Genomic DNA, 17,787 nt, shown 5'->3' on the forward strand with positions numbered 1-17,787 from the left:
CAAAGTCCCGACGTTAGCACGTGTCAGAGCTCGTCTTCAGGCGTCTCCTCCCACAGAAGCAGAAACAAAAGTCCAGATGTTGCAGCAGCAGCAGAGACAAAGAGACGCAGAGCGACGGATTGTTTCAGTCTGACGAGTCATCGCTCGGCTCTGAAACAGAAACACGTCAGTGTCAGAAATTCATCCATCACATTATTTCTAACTGAATATTTACAGTGAAACCGCCTCATTAGTATCATCACTGTGAATGTTATGATTTATTATTGATTAGTTAGAAATCAGGAATTTATTTCACTCTGTGGATCAATGATCGTTAATTATTACTAATTATTTCTTAGTTATCAGTAGTTGTAGTAATGTTACATGTGAATCTGAAGTTTGAATAGTTTAACTCAAGGTTCACTTACTGGCTTTTATCAGAGCTTTTAGCTGTGTCTCCTGTCCTTCCTCAGTGGATGTATTTGTGAGACACGGCTGAAAGCACTGGCAGGAAGAAGGCAGTAAGTGAACCTTGACTTGAATTTAAATTATGACAGAAACAGCTGAACGATGTTCAACACAAAGTTCGACCTCATGGAGGAAACGTTCAGAGCTGCTCTCAGTGTCTCAGTGCTCTCTGAAGCCTTCAGACTGCGGCTGATGAGGCTGTGTCTCAGCGCGTCGTCCTCCGGGGGGGGCGGGGCTCCGCGCAGCGGCCCGTGTGGCGCCTCGTTGCCTCGGAGTGTGGGACAGTGAGAGGTGGAGTCTGGATGAAGGACTGTTGAGTCTGAGTTTTAGGCTGCAGTTAAAATGTTGAGCTGGTTTCAGTGAGTTAGCTCATGCAACTCATTCACATGTGACCGGTGTTAAACATGAACGTTCCGGTGCGTTGCTATGAGGCGGTGCTGCTGCTGCTGGTGCTGGTGCTGCTGCTGGTGCTGGTACTAACGGTTGACGCTGTGCATGTTGAGCACAGCGTACGCTCTCTTCCTGGCCTCCTGGATGTACATCTGCATGAACTCTCGTCCGAACATCTCTCTGTCATCTTCATCGTCGTCCTCGGCCTTCGTCTTCCTGCATGGCAGCGTCACGTCCAGAGTCAGAGGGTTGTCCCGAAAATTCACAAACCTGCTTGGAAGCAGACAGAAGAAAGATTGAACGACAGGAACAGATTTCAGCCGTAAAGGACAGGAAACGCCTGTGTTAACTCTGTGAGGACAGACCGACCTGAGGTTGGACATGTCCTCCATCAGAGAGGGGATGTCTCTAAGTCTGTTGCGGCTGAGGACCAGAGTGTCCAGACTCGCCATCCTGCTGATGTTTTCTGGGAGTTTCTCGAGCTCGTTCCTCTGCAGCCACAGAGTGTGCAGCTTCACCATCCTGAGGACAGACATGTCTCACTGGTCATTGGCTGGTAGCTGAAAGGGCGGGGCTATGGTGATGTCACTGTCCTCCTTCACCCACCTGTGTATGTCTTCAGGTAAGCACTGCAGTCGGTTTCCTCCCATGTCGAGCCACTCGAGCGCCGGCAGTCCAACAACGCAGTCTGGCAGGCAGGTGAAGTCATTCATGGACAGGTCCAGGTGGTGCAGCTTCTTCAGGTTCCTGAACTACAGCATGGAGGACAGATCAGACCTGGGATCAGCTGGATCAGACCCCCGCTGTAGATTCAGGTCTACAGTCACTGATCAGAAGGATGGATTAGGTTTGGGTCTACACCTGGTCTGAAAGGTGTCTGTGGTAAACTGGTTTGGTTAGTGCTGGTTCCTTATTCAGAATCTGGTTTATGTTTTGGTTGGTATCTAATTTGGAAGCTGGATTTGTTTTCATACCTGGTTTTGTAGGAACCACAATGATTGTTAGTATTTTCTGAAAAGTCTGAGTTGTCCCCTCCAGTGGCTCTGCTTGGCATAGGAGGACACGAAGGCCAGGGATCCTGGAGAGGGGTCTGGAGCAGGAACCTCACATCCTGGATTCCTGGCTGCTGCAGACCATGGCCCTGATTTATTTTTAGTTATCACTAAAATCCTCATTTTCAGTTACATTTTGACAGTTTGTGTCTTGTATTAATTGATAATTTGTATTAAATACAACTTTATTTGTCAGCCAGCTTTCTGAGCTTGGGACTGATTTGATGTGCAGAGCCAGACCGTTCTGACCAGGAACTGGTTTAGGTTTTGGTTGGTCCATGGTCATGAAACTGGTTTAGGATTGGTTAGGTTTTGGTTCGAACCTCATCTGGTAGGTGGTCCAGGTCCCGGTTCATGGCCAGCTCTAGCCTCTCCAGACTCTCACAGCAGCCAAGCTCTTGAGGAACAGACTGGACTCTGTTGTAGCTCAGCAGCAGCTCTCTGAGTCTGGTCAGCTTCCCTGAGACCAGAGCCAGGACACCAGTAAACTCAACACACTGAGACCTGAGACTGGACTTCAATCTGTCGTGGCAGTTGGGGGCATACTGACCGATCTGTTTGGGGATCTCTGTGATCCCATTCCGGGAAAGATCGAGAACCAGAAGGTTTTGGAAGCTCGAGATGAAGTGAGGGATCTTCTGCAGCCCAGTCCGGTGGATCTGCCACTCCTGGACCTGACTGAGCTGGACCAGACAGCCTGGCAAAGACTGGAAAAATCACAAATATGACAATCAGAGAAGCACATCAGATACCTGTGGTCCAGGGACCAGACCAGGTAAATCCATCACCTCTGTGCGGACGTCACCTTCCACTCCTCCTGTTCGATTCGGAGGATCAGTCGTCCGTCTTCTGTGTGCAGCTTCTGTCTGAGTCGAGCTAGAGCCGCCCGGTCCTCCCAAACACCAACACTCAGTCTGGACCACAAACATCATGAAACACGGAACATTACAGACCAGACTGACCTGGACTGGCGAGGAGGAGGACCACCAAAATATTCACCAAACAACCAAAAACTGAACCGGTAACTTGTTCTAATGCTGGAATCAGAGTCTTAGTTCCCAAACGCTGTAGGACTGTCGGGTTAGGACGTTTTCAGACCAACCACAAATCGTCTGATTTCACTGCTGTGAACCATAAAGGAGCAAAAACATTCTGCATTAATCCTCCATGTTATTACTGAAACTGTGGAACATAAACACGAACGCAGGTTTAAACATTATTTAGCAAACAGGAGTTTAGTGACATGTAGACCAAGGACAGAAAAAAGTTTCTTTCCCCGTTCAGCCGCCTCCTCTCCAGCATCTGCTCCTCCACATTTTAGAGACTTTTATTTTTTAAAATTTGGAATATATGAAAACTCTTTTAACCATTAACAAAAAAAATCCCAGGTGAGTGGGTGGAGTCTGACCTGCCAGTAGCCCCGCCCCTGGTCGTCCTCCTCTGCTCGTCCTCCTGCTCCTCCTTCCTCCTCCTGATCCTGGTCTCCCACAGAGCTTTGATGGAGCTGACTGAGCTGCACGCAACCACACCCACCATGATGACGTCACAGCGCACAGGTGGACAGGTGAGAGGACCTCTGACCTCTGAGCTGCAGCCTCGTCCTCCTTCCGATCATCCTGTGTTATTATTGATAAGTTTCATTAATCAGGCGTTCACAGAGAAACGTCCATCAGTCTATAGAAGTGAAGAAGCTTCTCGGATGAGAGGTGACACGTCCACAGAGTCCAGTTCAGTGTAAGTTCAATAAAATGAACAAGCAAAAGATTAACTGAAGGAAAAAAGTAAAATAAGTGAAGTGTGAAGCTTTTTTTAAATTATTTGTTAATACAATGTTTTGTTTGTATCTGAAAACCTTTCACTGCCCTCTGTTGGTTCTGAGGCTTCATTTATTATAAAAACATTAAAAACAACAGAAAATCAAAACATGAGACGCGTCTCTATTGTTTCATCAAATGTTTGACAGTAAACAATCTTTAACTGTTTACCACAGCTGTAACCCTGAGCCCCACTCTGCAGTGCTGTGGTACATTTACTGTGTCTCTGCAGTGTTGTAGTTAGTAGTGTTAGTGTAGTTAGTAGCAGTAGTCAGTAGCTCTGTGGTTAGTAGTGTAGTACTGTCAGCTCTCACCTTGTGGGAGCATAGCGACCGGCCGTCATGTCGAGCCTCTTCAGCTGAAATCTGACCTCAGATCTGCTGCTGGATAATTTTAGCCTCTGCGTCACATGACCCCACTGACCCACACAGTCACATGACTGACTGCGGGTCATGGGAATATCATTGAATACATGTGATATCTGACGAGTGACTGTGTGGAGCAGGCTCTCTGTGTGTGAGCTGCTGTGAACAGCCACAGATCTCAGATCAGCTGAACTTACTAAGTTTAAGATGAATCCTGCAGCAGGTTCCCGCGGGTTTACCTGCAGGTCAGCGTGAAGTCGGCCAGGTGTGCGTTTCATTCATAAAATCCTCACAGCTCGGTGCTTTACGTTTAGTTCAGAGGCGACAGTTTGAGATTTTGCTGCTGAAAGATGGAGAAATGACTTCTGATCAGATCAATCACATCAAATTAAACATCAATCAAAGGTTGATTCACACATTTCAGAACAAAGAAACGTCAAAAGACTCTTTGGAACACGATCGTTAAAGATCAACGACAGATTTTTCACCAAACCTGTGAATAAACAGAGCGGAGAGGAAACTCTGTCCTGTCTTACATGAACATGTTTAAATGTCTCCGCCGAGACAGAAAACTCCTGCAGGGTGAGTGAGACACATCCTCTTTACACAGTGAACAGGAAGCACATCCAAGTGAAGAGGAGCAGCCGTGGAGAACGAAGGGTTTGACACCCAGAACCGAAATCAGGGTCCGACCCACAGACTCATTTCCAAACAGTGTTTCAGGTTTGTGCACTTCAGCTTTATTCGGTTTTTCATCAGGGTTCAAACGCTTCACACCTTTATGAGTTGAATCATCTCAGACGCCAGGAGCTGAACACTGATCAACACATTCCCTAAAAATATAAAACCTAACTCTGTAAAGGTGTGAAACCTTTACTCTTAGTGTGTCGCTAAAAACAAAAACACAAGGCAGGAAAAACATTTTCATCACATGAGACAGACAAACACCACGTAACATACAACCAACACCATGTGCTTTTTACCCAGCAGCCACCAGGACACAGACGTTCAGGAGACACGAGTGAAACATCCAGCTGCTTCAGGGACATACAGGAGTTTAGTGAAGGTTTTCTAGAGGAGCAGCTCATCACCATCAGAGAACCAGAGAGTGAACATGGAGGAACGTTCAGCAGCTAAAGAGCCAGATGTTTCCCTCAGGAGCTGGTGGAGACCAAACACAGAGCTAAAAGAGAGGGACACTGGACTGAGAGTCCTCAGGTGGACTCAGAGACCACTCCAGGTGAAGGATCGCAGTGACCTGCAGCTGCTGGATGTGGAAATAAGCAGCAGGTTGAGAACAGGTGAGACACAGGTAGGAACAGTGTGAGTCAGGTTAGTGTGTTTCTGTTTCTCTGCCCTGAACCAACAGGAGATGAAAACAGAGGCCAGACGGCACTTTGTGGTTTAGGATCCCCGGGGGACCCACAGACCACCACAGGTCAACAGTCCACGTCCCCACTGGTTCACGTCCTATTTGTTTTATACAGTACACAGTGTGTAGCTTCACCTTCACTCGGACAGCTGTCAGTTTTTGTCCAGATTTTCGTTTTAACCCCACCAGCTGCAGAGAGGACAGACCAATCACTGAGGGAGGGTCGATCAGCCAATCCAAACCGGCCTATGGACAACTGACTGTTCACATGGTGTCTGTTACTACTAATAAAGTTTAATTCAATTACCACATCATCATTCGTCTGTTCTGGAGCTTCTGACTTGATCATGTCAGCGAATCACTCAACACGCAAGAGCCGATCATTTTCATTATTGATCCATCGATGGATTATTTTTATGATTCTGATTATTTCTTAACTAGCCAAAGTGACGGAGGCGACCTCGGGCGGAGAACCTGAGCATTCGCTTCAAAACCCACTCAATGATTCAGCTCACAGGCTCAGATACAGAGAACGTGTCGTTGGTTGGCAAATTGATTGACGGGCCTGATCGATATTGGTGTGATCGATACCGATCATTCAGCGAAACCCGCCTCGGTGGATGATCCAGCACCGACAGATCATCCAGCTCGAGCGAGGACTGATCCTGTGAATCTGCTCAGAGCTGAACTCAAACGTCCAGATGAGTGAAGAGCTGAACCCTGGGTCGCTAACTACCTCTAACCTCCGCTCTGTGCGTGACTGATCGCCATGGAAACAACACGATTGACAGGCCGACCTCTTCCCCTCCCTTCGATGCCTCGCTCAAAGGCAACAAGGAAACGACAGCGAGCAAAACAGGAAGGCCTCCAACAGAAAGATGAAGCGAAGGCAGCGGGGGGAGAGGTGAAGGTCTGGTAGTGTGGCGTCTCTGTCCTCCCTGGGGCTGATGGGAAACATTCCTGTTTATTTGAGGTCCAGCACCATGCTAGCCGGGTTCTCCAGGTACTCCCTCCACAGGTTGGAGAAGCGACACATGGTAGCGCCGTCGATGATGCGGTGATCCGCCGACCAGCTGACCTTCATGATGTGAGCCGGAACCACCTGACCGCCGCCGTCAAACCGAGGAAGAACCTGAACAGAAACAGGATGTGGACGGTTTTATTAAGAACTCAAAGATCTCTGTCGCTCTGCTCATCCAGACCTGATGAAGATCACGGATGATGGAAAGTTCCAGAGGACACAGTAAGCAGGATTACTGAGCGACTTCATTACTGAACCTGCTGCTTTCATTAGAATTAGATTCAGAAAGTGTAACAACACCTTCAGGTATAAACACATAAACATGGTGAGGTCTCATGTTGTTGGTCTGACAATCCTGGAAAAGTCTTGACCCACCTGGATTTTTCCCAGAGCTCCGATGGCAACCTCAGGAGGAAGAATCACGGGTTTAGCGTACGTTCCCCCGATCTGGTTCAAACCACAAACAGAATCACAATCAGAAGCCTTTATTGTCATTGTACCAGAATACAACGAAATTATAGCAGCCTGGAAGTGGTGTTACTGCAAATCTAAATAAATAAAAAGCATGTACAAATAGCCCAAATAAAAGCAAAAATAAAAATAGAATAGAATAGAATAGAATACAAAGGTGCTGCAGTAGAAAAAAACAGTTCAAGAAAGACAGAGCTAATATAAATATTGATTGTTGTTATTGCACATGGAGACAGTGGAGTTCAGACAGAGAACAGGTTCCTGTTAGACCAGGTCTGAAGCAGACACACACTTCAGTCCCGTTGTGCAGTTATTGTGTGGTTGTGTTGCTGTGGAACTCACTGATCCGATGTTGGACAGGGTGAAGGTTCCTCCGCTCAGGTCGGCGGTTCCCAGCTGACCGGTGGATCCCAGCACCTGCAGACGGTTTAACTCCTGAGCGATCTCGAACACGCTAAGCAGCTGAACGTTCTTCACGTTAGGAACCAGCAGACCCTGACTGGTGTCCATCGCCAGCCCGATGTTATGAGACGCCTGAGGCACAGGAAACAGCGCCATCATCACCATGGCAACAGCAGCAACAGCCAACAACAGTCTGTCTTCGGTTACTGTGCTGTTCCTTTGGCCTAAACTCAGTCTGTCTGACAGGCAGCAAACCAACCATGAAACCAAACTGTAGTCTGAGTTCAGGTCTGCGGAGTCTGTCTGACAGTCTGTGGTCTCAGACTGATCTGTGATCACTGACTTCAGCTGCTGAAACCTGATACGTCCTTGGTCTCTACCACAGCTCATCGCAGATCTAGGACCTGAACGTTGGCTCTGAGCTGGAGTATTATCAGTCATGGTAGAAGGCTGTGATTAATCAGCGGAGACGGGACACGGTCCCTGTTAAACCCTGGAGGATTTCTGTGTTTACCTTGTAGGTGATGTTCTGGCAGGCTTCGTCCACCGAGGCGTTCAGGATGGGAAAGTGGAGGAGGCTGAGTGAGGCAGCCTGAGCCAATGAGAGCACAGCATGAATGTCAGAAATAAACATTTAATCAGTCAGTATGAACGTGTTCCCGCCTTCTCGTCCCTCCGCTCGCGTCGTACCTTAATGAAGAAAGGCATGTAGCTCAGTTTGACCCCTCGACCTTCAGCGACAGACCTGAGTTCAGCTCTCAGGACCACCAGGCGGCTCAGGTCAAGCTCGTCACAGTAACCGAAGTGAGGGATCTTCAGAGCCGCCGTCATCGTCTTCACCATGGCTTTATGGAAGCCTGGAGACAAAACCAGCTTCGGTCAGTCAGAGGACAGCGTGAGGACGGCGTGGTGTCTGGAGACTTTACTGCTGCAGTTCTACATACGCAGCTCGTCTTGACCTGATAATTGATTATTTGACACAAGCCTGGATTTGATTTTGATCTGTCAGGTCCAAACCCTGTTCAGTCGGCTGAATCGTAACTCTGAGGTGAGGTCGTTTTCCCATGAGCACCGCTGATCGGATCAGTTTGATGAATCTTCAAAATTAAGTCACTTAAACTTTCACAAGTCTGAAAAAGACGTCTCTACTGATGTCTCTGAGGGGACAGTGTTCATCTGCTCCACATACAGAGCTTTACAGAACAGACTGACGTCTTCAGGTGTCTTTTTTTGGCCAAACAGTCCAAAACCCAGAGACGTTCAGTTTGAACACCTGAACATCAACACAACCTGAAACCAGATTTTCTTTCTGCTATTTTCACTTAAAAAATGACGCAAACAATGAATTTGTTCTCAAAGCTGAAGTGTCTCTGCTCTGACTGAAGAATGTGAACGGGCTGGACAGACATTAAATCACCATCATCCTGTGTGAAGGTTCTCAGTCATGGTGTCTCTGATTTCTCTGGACTTGTTTGAGGTTCTTGATCTGAGAGGTTTCTTCAGTTCTAACTGACCGGTGGGGAGTCCAGGTCTCTAACATCTGCTGGGACACAAAGGACTCACACGATGGGCAGGTGGGACATCGACTGCCCTCGAGGTGTTAACGACCCTACAGTAAGGTAAATACCTGGATTCCCCACCAGTCGGTTAGAACCGAAGAATCAGGTCCAGCTGCCTTCGCACAGAACCTGGAAACACCTTCATCACTGAGGAAACAGACTCTGACCTTTGAGGGGCTCAGTGACGTCCTTCCCAGTGAATACTGGTTTGGGTGTGGTGGGTGGGGGTCTGCTGGCTGCCGGAGTGCTTGCAGGCTTGGTGGCAGCGGCAGGAGTTGGACCTGGACCCGGAGTCTGGATCTCCTGGAAGGGGGTCGGAGGCAAGATGGCTCCCGTCTGCTTCGCCAGGAAGTTCAGGATGTCCTCCTTCAGGATCCGTCCATCTTTACCCGTCCCCACTACCTCACTGAGCTTTATCTGAGAGGACAAACAAGTTAACAGTTTAAAGTGGGATCTGTCCTGTTTTGGATGCAATTTGGGACACTGAAGACAGACTGGGGACAGACTAGGGACAGACTCACGTTGTTCTCCATGGCAAGGCGTCTCACGGCAGGCGTGGCTTGGGTCTTGTGACCTTTGATCTCCTGGTGGGTGTGTTCTTCTCGAGCCATAGCTGGCGTCTCCACCACGTCCTCCTCCTGGATCACCTCTGGACACCAACAGTCAGGTTTTAGTCTGGATCAAACAAAGAGCACCTGGGCCCAGACTAAAACCAGCCGTTGTGATGTTGTGTCTCACCTGAACCAGACTCTGTCTCAATGTCCACCAGTGGTTTACCCACCAAGGCTGTGGCGTCCACATCGTAGTACAGTTTTTTGATGACTCCGTCGTAGCGGCTGGTGATGGTGACCGACGCCTTGTCGCTCTGAACCTCACAGATACTGTCGAACTGAGAAACTTTATCCCCCTCCTTCACGTACCTGCCACACAAAAACATCTCATTCATGCAGACTATGACCTGTTCTCTGCTCACTGTTATGGTCTTGTAGTTCTGTTGGTCTCACGTAGTTTTTTATGCACCTGTGACAGTTTAATTGGTCTTGTGTGGGAACTTCTGTAGTCTGGGTTAGTTTGGTTTCAGGGCAGATCCTGTGGTCTTGGGGAAGTTGGGAAGTTCTACTGGTCTCTGTAGGCTCTGTCGCCGTTTCTGATGTCTCCACGCTTGTGTTTTTGGGTCTCTGAGGTTTTGTGGTCTCATTGTGTTTGCTGTTGCAGTAGTTTTGTTCACTGTAGTTTTGGTGATCACTGTAGTTGCTTTTGTGGGTTCTGGTAGTTTCCTGTATTTCAGTAGTTTTCTGATCTTAGTATTTATGTGGTTGAGGTACTTACCACTCCTTTACCGTCACCTCCATGATCCCCTCTCCGATGTCTGACAGTTTGAACTGGACGATGGGTCCTCGACTCTCTGCGGGACAAGACACACCAAAGACATCAACTGAACCATCACTACTCTGTGTGAAACTGCAGGCTGAGCAGGACTGACGGACTCTGGTGGACGGAGGCGGGACTACAAAGACACCTGAATGTCAGACTTTTATTTTAACTGCCTCCTTTCCTGCTGAACTGCCTGATAAAACCTGGTCTGGATTCTCTGAACTCTGACAAACGGGTGAGTCACTAAACAAGAACTGAACCAGGAAGGACTCCGTCACCAAAATCCAGGAGGAACCACTTCAGCCTGACAAGCTGACATTTCCTGCGTGAATAAAGAGTTTGTTGTGGAGGATTCAGCTTCCTGCATACCTCAAAACCTGAAACTGGACCAACCAGATCTGAACTCAGGTGATTCACAATCTGAGTGTAAAACACTTGAAAATACATCAAAGCATCAGAGGAAAAAAAACAACAAACTACAAAATAAAAGCCCAGAGGCCTCTGCTGGACCCCGGGGCCTCTGCTGGTCCCCGCTGCTCTGGACTCACCGACAGCAGTATGCAGCATCCTGCTGCTGAACACGCAGAGGTTTCGGTCACACGTGAAGGCAAACGGCCGCAGAGTCCGCTCAGATGTGTTCTGCAGCCGGAAACATCGGCGGCGGTACTGCTGACTCAGCTGACAGGAAGAGACCACACAAAGGGGCAAACATCACCTGTACAGGTAAACAACAGCGGGTATGGACCAGTGCAGGCTGGCTCTGGTTCTAAACGACTAAGACTCGCTCTTCACCAGGTGTTTTAATGTTTGAAAAAGGGAGAAGAGATTGACCTGTTCTTACTGTCCAGGTAAGTCACGAGGACAGAGAACTCACCTGGACACAGGTCAGCTTCACAGGACACTGTTATGAATTCAGACGCTTCGTTTGGATACAGATCTGGATCTGGATCAGAATCTGAACCAGTGTCTACTGAACCTCAGTTAGCCTGTTAGCGTCTGACCCAGTAGCTGCTTCACCTTCCAACTGGTGCTAACTGCTAGACGGTGAGCTAGCATAGCTTCAGTTTGTTGTTGTTTCAACAAGTTAACATTAGCATCGGCGTTAGCACGGCGGCAGCAGCTACTAGGCTAAGCTAAGGAACTGACCGGCTGACGGAGTGATACCGTGACTTTAGCGTTAGCTCGATGTTAGCACCAGACCCATTCATTTGTGTAAACATGTAAACGTTTAACCGGGTTATTTCCTCACCAGACGCCTGAGCACACTAAACGAGCCTCTGGTCACCGCCGCCATCTTTCCTCTCTGCTGCACGTCACAGCCACACGCCCCTCTCAGCTGCCAATCAGCGTCAGTCTTCTTCCTCTGCGTCTCGACGCTGCCGTGATTTCTTTATTATTAACAAACGTTTTTGTTATTGATTATTCAGATTAAACGGATTCAGAATGACGTCAGTGTACATCATGAACACTTTACCAGAAAAATGAAAATAATATTTTCCCCATGTTGAACCGTTTGTTTGTTCGTTTGTTTAAATTCCTGGAAAACTGAAACTTCCTGTTTGAGCTCAGTCACAGTCACAGGTGGTCATTTTAAAACGGCAGATGTATTAATGCAGCTGTCACATCTTCAAACGCCAGGTATGACATTAGGAAAAATAACATGTGGAGACAGTGCTGAAGCTTCATCACAGTGAAACATGTACAGGCTGATGAAGCTCACAGACCGAGCCACTGCACACAGCTTAAAAAAGAACTGAAGAACATTCTGAAGTGCACATTCACACACTGCATCTCCTAGAACTTAAAAGTTGTTCAGGAGAGGAGTGTGCAGGTACATCTCTGTACTCTGTGAGGAACCTGATGAATTGAGTGGTAAGTGATTGTGGGTGTGCTGGATGTTCACTGATTTGACTGAAATATCCTGCACCAGAGAATAAATTAAAACAGCTCCAGCATTTTGCAGCTTGGATTCATACAAAATACATGATGTAAAATCAAATATAAGCATATTGCTGAAGGTGCAGCAAGACCAAAGTTAAGCATCAGAGCACGAGGCAACACACAAAGTGTAGTTAGAACTTTAATCACTATGGAAAACACACCTGCAGAGGCACTCGAGCTGCCAGAGCTATCTGCTATCTGCTAAGTACAAGGCCAGTAAACACAATGAGACACGTTAATGAGGCTGTTAATAAGCTCATGAACTCATTAAGAAACACACACTGACGTTACCTGAATGTTCCTCAAACGAGCAGGGCGGTCATGGCAAACATGAAGCTGTGGTTTCTTCTGTGATGTTGTTTCAGGACATGGGCATCAGAGATGCATCCGCTCTGTAACCATCAGCTTCCACACTTCACTAAGCACAGAATATATTTATGCAAATCTGACAAAGACATGTGGGTAAACGTGGTGCCCTCAGAAATGTAGAAACTGCTCTAACAAATTTATCTCATCAGTCTACAACCAACCAAACCATTTATTTCAAATGATGTGTATCATACCTGTGATTTTCCGAAGAGCCTTTACTGCTGATTCTCCACCATGAAAACATTTGATGGTGGAGAATCACTGTGGGCCCGACCCTCCGTCACTCCGCCTATGATGCTGCTTTGTTGCAACAGGAAACCAAATAATGGGAGTTTGCAATGAGAGTTTTGTGTTGGTCCGACTGCACAAGACACACATGCACATTACACAAACATATATAATAACAAATAATTTATACTTGCTAACCTAAAACTAAGAAATCCCTGCTACAGTTATAAGAATCAAAATGAAAGTGTATAGTAAAAGTCCGTGAGTCTATGCAGGACCCTCGATGTTGACCGATGTCACAGTAGGCATGAAACAGCGCTGGAACAGGCGGTCAGGGTCCGGGGGCTGGTTGTCACAGTCCAGCTTGCCCCTCAGGAAAAGCTTCCGGAGGTCCTGACGATCAGCAGGTGCGTTGGTTTGACTCGGTCCTGGTCCTTGTGGACTCGCTGTGGTCCCTGAAGGTAGAAAATTTACTTAGAAACTGTTTGTGAAGAGGCTGACAAACCACAAAGACAGAAAACTATGAAATGTAGTAAATCTACAGATGTTTGAATACATTTACAGCAGCTGGGACCAAAGGAAGTGACGCGACGACTGTGAGCGTTTTTGGATGAGTGGTTCTCGAGAAACTTGACAGATTCCTCCTCGTACTTAAGAAACTCTGTTTCACAAAACAGATTAAAATCAATTTGACCTCAGTTACCATGGAAACCTATATGTCCATACCTGCTGTAGCTTCACTTCAGTGTTACAATCAATCTGCATCATGAAAACAAAATATTTCATCTGAAACTTTTTAGCCTTTGCTTTAGTTCTTCTTCCAGCAGAGACCCGTAATTCATTCTTTCTGCATGTAACATGTGATCACCCACACATGGTGTAAGTGCACGTGTCAGTGCAACATCTGACACAAATATGGGCATGTCCTGTTCAGTTTCACAGAAGAGTCACTTCATCAGCTGCTCACAGGTTAAAGCTAAAATAACACATTCAGCAGTCGATCGTCATCATTGTCAAAATAAAGAAAAAAGCACAAAGAAATTCACAGAACATGAAGAGTTCGATATAAGAGCAGTTAGATTTAAGAAGTGTGGGTCGGCCATTCAGTCAGTGCACAGTGTGTGTGTGTGCGTGTGTGTGTGTGTTAGCAGAATGCAGGCCGGACCCAGTGCTTGGAGCGGCAGGCCATTGTCCAGACCTCCAGGTTTGGTGGTGATGAACAGATAGCAGAGGACACACAGAGTGATGATGAAGGCAAGAAGAACCACAGCTGCTACAGAGAGACCCATGAGAGCTCCGACACTGTAAGACACAGAACAGAGACACAGAGGTATCAGCTCACACGCTCCGTCAGAAAATCTTCAGTAAAAACAAAACACAGCACATGATGCATCATTGGTATCGATTCAAGTTTCTAAATGTTTCCTCTAACCAGTGCCAACGAAGACACAACGAAGACACAACAAAGACACAACAAAGACACACTCAGAAATGACAGAAACACATAAATAACAGCAGGTTCCCTTCAACAGAAACCTCCGTCCACCTGTTCACACATGTAGGACATTTGCTCCTGACCAGTTTCCATGTCTCTCAGCACTGTGTCATTAAATGGACAGTGTTGAGTCAAATATTGGGTGGAGGTGTGAACCAGATGACGAGTGGCTTTAGTTAGAGACATTTACAACAAGCAACTGACGGGTTAGAACATTACTAACAACAACATTCATAATAAATAAGAACACATTTTATTTCTTTAGCACAATTTATGTAGAAAATGCAACAGTTTTCTCATCAAGGCCACAAATTCTGACATTAAGGTTCCACCAAGGAAAGCAGTGACTGACGCTCCATCCAAAATACAAGACAACATAAAATAACTGTCAGCTTAAAGAGAAACCAGTGGTATTTTCTTTAACAGTGTCCACAGAGTCCTTTGATGGACAATGAAGAAGGAGAGCCTTTCAATACAACTGATGACAGACAGGAAACCAGTGGAACTCTTCCATGATCACTCAGTGACCATCTGCGCTGCGTCTGTGCTGCGTCTGCGTCTTCTCTCTTGTCATTTATGGCCCATTCTTCTTTTTTGGATGTGACCTATTTCTCCTCCGCTGTTTCATTGTTCTTCTCTTTGTTCTGTTTTAGACGTCAGCTGTAAACTCTGAAACTTTAAATTCTCTGGACGATTCTACCTGAGACAATACGAGCGGTGGACAAAAAGAACTGGCTGAGTCAGACTCAGAGGCAGCAGCTGCAAAGTGAGTTTATTCAACCAGTGTCAGAGGAGAGACAATGTCTGCTTCATTCACCTCCACACTGTCTGTCTCTGTCTGTCTCTGTGTCTCTCCGTGCTGTTGTATTCTCCACAGGATGCTCTGGGTACAGGTCTATCTGGGACTGACTTTGTGCTGAAGACACACACTCACACACACACACACACACACTCACACTCACACACACTCTCTCACACACACACACACACACACACACACACACACACACACACACACACACACACACAGCCTCACCTCATGTCACCTTGATCGCTGCACTGCTGTTCATTATTGATCTGTATTTGATTCGTTTTAGTTTCAGTTAATGCCATTTGTCTGTTTTCACTGAAGCTTCCTCTGCACAGGGAGAACATCTCACCAACATCTCACCAACTCTTCTGTGTGGAGCATGTTCTCCCTGAGCCTGCCAGTCTGTCTTTGTGTGTCAGTCCTGCCATTGATGTGATCAGACATGAAGCCGACTCTCCACGCTGAGAGCAGTGACACAGTGAAAGCACAGTGGAGCTTCAGAGAGATTCTTACTGCACATAGTGAAACATAAGGATGCAGAATGGAGCCATGTACAAAGACCAAAGCTCCACCTGAGACATTACACGCTGCAAAGTGATTAAAAGCCCATTATAACCAGGGACACACTTTTCTTTGGCTGAAATACTTCACAAAATGACATTCAGTCAGAAATATTCAGTCTGTGCTGCATACTCAGATTCTCACAGCATACTGTGCCTTACATTACATACTGTGATTTACTTTAAATGCCCTGATGACTGAAGGTTCACACACACACCACAGTAAAACATACGATCTCATCCACCTGCAGCAGCGTGTAGTCGAGCGTGTGGTTTTCTCTTTACCCAGAAATGTGGAATTAAAAGTTATATCCACAGAGCCTGTTTTCAGAGCTGTGACACCACCAAGCAAATTCTACTCATCTCTACTGTCTCTGGAAACAGAAATCTCAGAGACAGATGTCTCAGACATCATCCACTAGAATAAGACAGCGAGACAGTGAAAGTCACAAATAGAAAGACAGAAACAAAGGCAGCACATAAATGGACACTGATGCATTTTGAGAAACACTGTTCTATAAAATACAGGACAGAGTGATACTTTCTGCCACTCCACTGACCTGCACCTGAGCAAAGCACATAACAACCAGCACCCCCAGCTGTTTTCATGAATGAACTCCGCCGCCTCCATCACTCCTCTCTGACACCGAACACCAACACAAACACCAACACCGACACCGAACACCAACACCAACACAAACACCGACACCGAACACCAACACCAACACAAACACCAGCAGCAGAGTCTGCGCTTTCACTTCACACCTTCAGTTTTAACTCTCCGCGCTCTTGTTGCTCAGACGTCCTGAATGTGATGTCCGGGAGCATCGATGCTGCTGCCGCGGACTCCGCCGCCTCCATCACTCCGCTCTGACACCGAACACCAACCAATGCAACACACTCACCGGCGCACGCGGCTCCTTACCTCAGCCACCACATGTATCCGTAGTCGTAGGGGAAAAAGCTGTTGGGGTCATCGCAGCAGTACTTCAGGTCACTGAACCCGCAGCAGAAAAGCGCCGTGGTGTCGCTGTCCGCCTTCGGACACGTGAAACCCTCCACGAACACCTTTTCTTTGCTGTAGTAACTTCCGCAGTCCGAGCTCATATCACGCTCACACGGTCCGCACGTGGAAGCGCGCGGCGCGTTCAGGCTCACGTCAAAACGCGCTGTGAGCGCGTCCATTTCCCGCCGCTGCAACTTCACCTCACCGCAGGTACGCCCCGCCCCCCGTCACCCCCTCCCTCACTCGCATACTATGTATCAGTCTGTCCCTCTGTCTGTCCGTCTGTCTGTCCCTCTGTCCCTCTGTCTGTCTGTCTGTCTCATGTGAGACTCTGACGCCACACACGCGCACAACACAACAAAACTGAACAATAATTTAAAAGTTTGCAGAAGTTTAGCGAGTGACTGAGAAAAACAGCAAAGTAGGACGGGTGATAAAGGAGAGGACAACACGTGCCACATGTCAGCCATGTCCCATGTCCCACTCATAACTTTCCTGAATCAAATGGAAGCGTCCTGACAGTCACTGCTCCAACATTCACCAAATTATCTACATGTATTTGTTTTTAGTCAGCTCACGAGCTTACAGTCCGTCAGCATCAGGAAGAGACAGGTCTGACAGGAACATGCATGTGTCATGTGTGTAGCACAGTGCACAGTGTTGTCATAATGTTTGTAATATTGGTATTTTTGCAGTGATCCCTGCAGGCACCAAACTGTTGGATCACTGGAGGGATGATGATGTGTTGTTGCACTTGGACAGTAGCACTGATCAGCCTGATGGGGGCGCCATCACCACAGGGCGAAACATCAACATCACTGTGCCGACACCTGAGGGCGCGGGTGGGTGGTGCTGCTCGATGTGGTGTTTTTAAGAAATCACCCCGATGAAAATGAGAAACTTTGACAGTAACTTCACCTCCTGTGACATTAAATCCATCCTGAAACAAGATTCAGCTCGTCAGTGAGTCACACGTGTGACAGAAGACATTGGTCCTCATCTTCAGAGGAGGAGACATTAGCTAGAAATCGAATGGTTTCATTTGAAAGACTGAACTGAGAGCTGTACTATCTGTCACAGCGTCTCACAGCCGGCCAATCGCAGCATGAA

General features: G+C 47.2%; 3 protein-coding genes across 7 annotated transcripts; all 3 read right to left on the reverse strand.

Moving 5' to 3' along the window:
• Positions 1-7: 7 nt before the first annotated feature.
• Positions 8-4,396, reverse strand: lrrc39 (leucine rich repeat containing 39). 3 transcript variants are annotated; one of them, XM_041041301.1, is made up of 9 exons: positions 4,018-4,396; positions 3,298-3,505; positions 2,695-2,803; positions 2,440-2,596; positions 2,213-2,349; positions 1,444-1,589; positions 1,207-1,359; positions 929-1,107; positions 8-150 (listed from the first exon to the last, which is right to left on the reverse strand). In XM_041041301.1, the coding sequence occupies exons 2-9, from the start codon at positions 3,423-3,425 to the stop codon at positions 125-127; spliced, it is 1,035 nt and encodes a 344-aa protein (XP_040897235.1). In that variant the 5' UTR covers positions 3,426-3,505; positions 4,018-4,396; the 3' UTR covers positions 8-124. The 3 variants fall into 3 exon arrangements, with proteins under 3 accessions (XP_040897235.1, XP_040897237.1, XP_040897236.1); XM_041041303.1 differs by lacking the exon at positions 4,018-4,396 and having other exon boundaries at positions 2,678-3,013; positions 3,298-3,332; XM_041041302.1 differs by lacking the exons at positions 3,298-3,505; positions 4,018-4,396 and having other exon boundaries at positions 2,678-3,238.
• Positions 4,397-4,785: 389 nt separating this feature from the next.
• Positions 4,786-11,588, reverse strand: dbt (dihydrolipoamide branched chain transacylase E2). 2 transcript variants are annotated; one of them, XM_041039605.1, is made up of 11 exons: positions 11,517-11,588; positions 10,816-10,945; positions 10,223-10,298; positions 9,632-9,813; positions 9,415-9,542; positions 9,061-9,310; positions 8,025-8,191; positions 7,849-7,926; positions 7,275-7,466; positions 6,837-6,908; positions 4,786-6,572 (listed from the first exon to the last, which is right to left on the reverse strand). In XM_041039605.1, exons 1-11 carry the CDS (start codon positions 11,559-11,561, stop codon positions 6,405-6,407), a joined length of 1,488 nt encoding a protein of 495 aa, XP_040895539.1. In that variant the 5' UTR covers positions 11,562-11,588; the 3' UTR covers positions 4,786-6,404. The 2 variants fall into 2 exon arrangements, with proteins under 2 accessions (XP_040895539.1, XP_040895540.1); XM_041039606.1 differs by lacking the exon at positions 11,517-11,588 and adding an exon at positions 11,142-11,473.
• An 8-nt stretch (positions 11,589-11,596) lies between these two features.
• LOC121182937 (protein shisa-like-2A) lies at positions 11,597-16,778 on the reverse strand. 2 transcript variants are annotated; one of them, XR_005894176.1, is made up of 4 exons: positions 16,597-16,778; positions 13,971-14,107; positions 12,500-13,260; positions 11,597-11,655 (listed from the first exon to the last, which is right to left on the reverse strand). XR_005894176.1 is itself a non-coding variant. In XM_041039610.1 (3 exons), the coding sequence occupies exons 1-3, from the start codon at positions 16,776-16,778 to the stop codon at positions 13,073-13,075; spliced, it is 507 nt and encodes a 168-aa protein (XP_040895544.1). In that variant the 3' UTR covers positions 12,345-13,072. The 2 variants fall into 2 exon arrangements, 1 of the variants encoding a protein (XP_040895544.1); XM_041039610.1 differs by lacking the exon at positions 11,597-11,655 and having other exon boundaries at positions 12,345-13,260.
• Positions 16,779-17,787: the final 1,009 nt, after the last annotated feature.

Source organism: Toxotes jaculatrix, chromosome 6, assembly GCF_017976425.1.
Source record: "Toxotes jaculatrix isolate fToxJac2 chromosome 6, fToxJac2.pri, whole genome shotgun sequence".
Classification (NCBI taxonomy): domain Eukaryota; kingdom Metazoa; phylum Chordata; class Actinopteri; family Toxotidae; genus Toxotes; species Toxotes jaculatrix.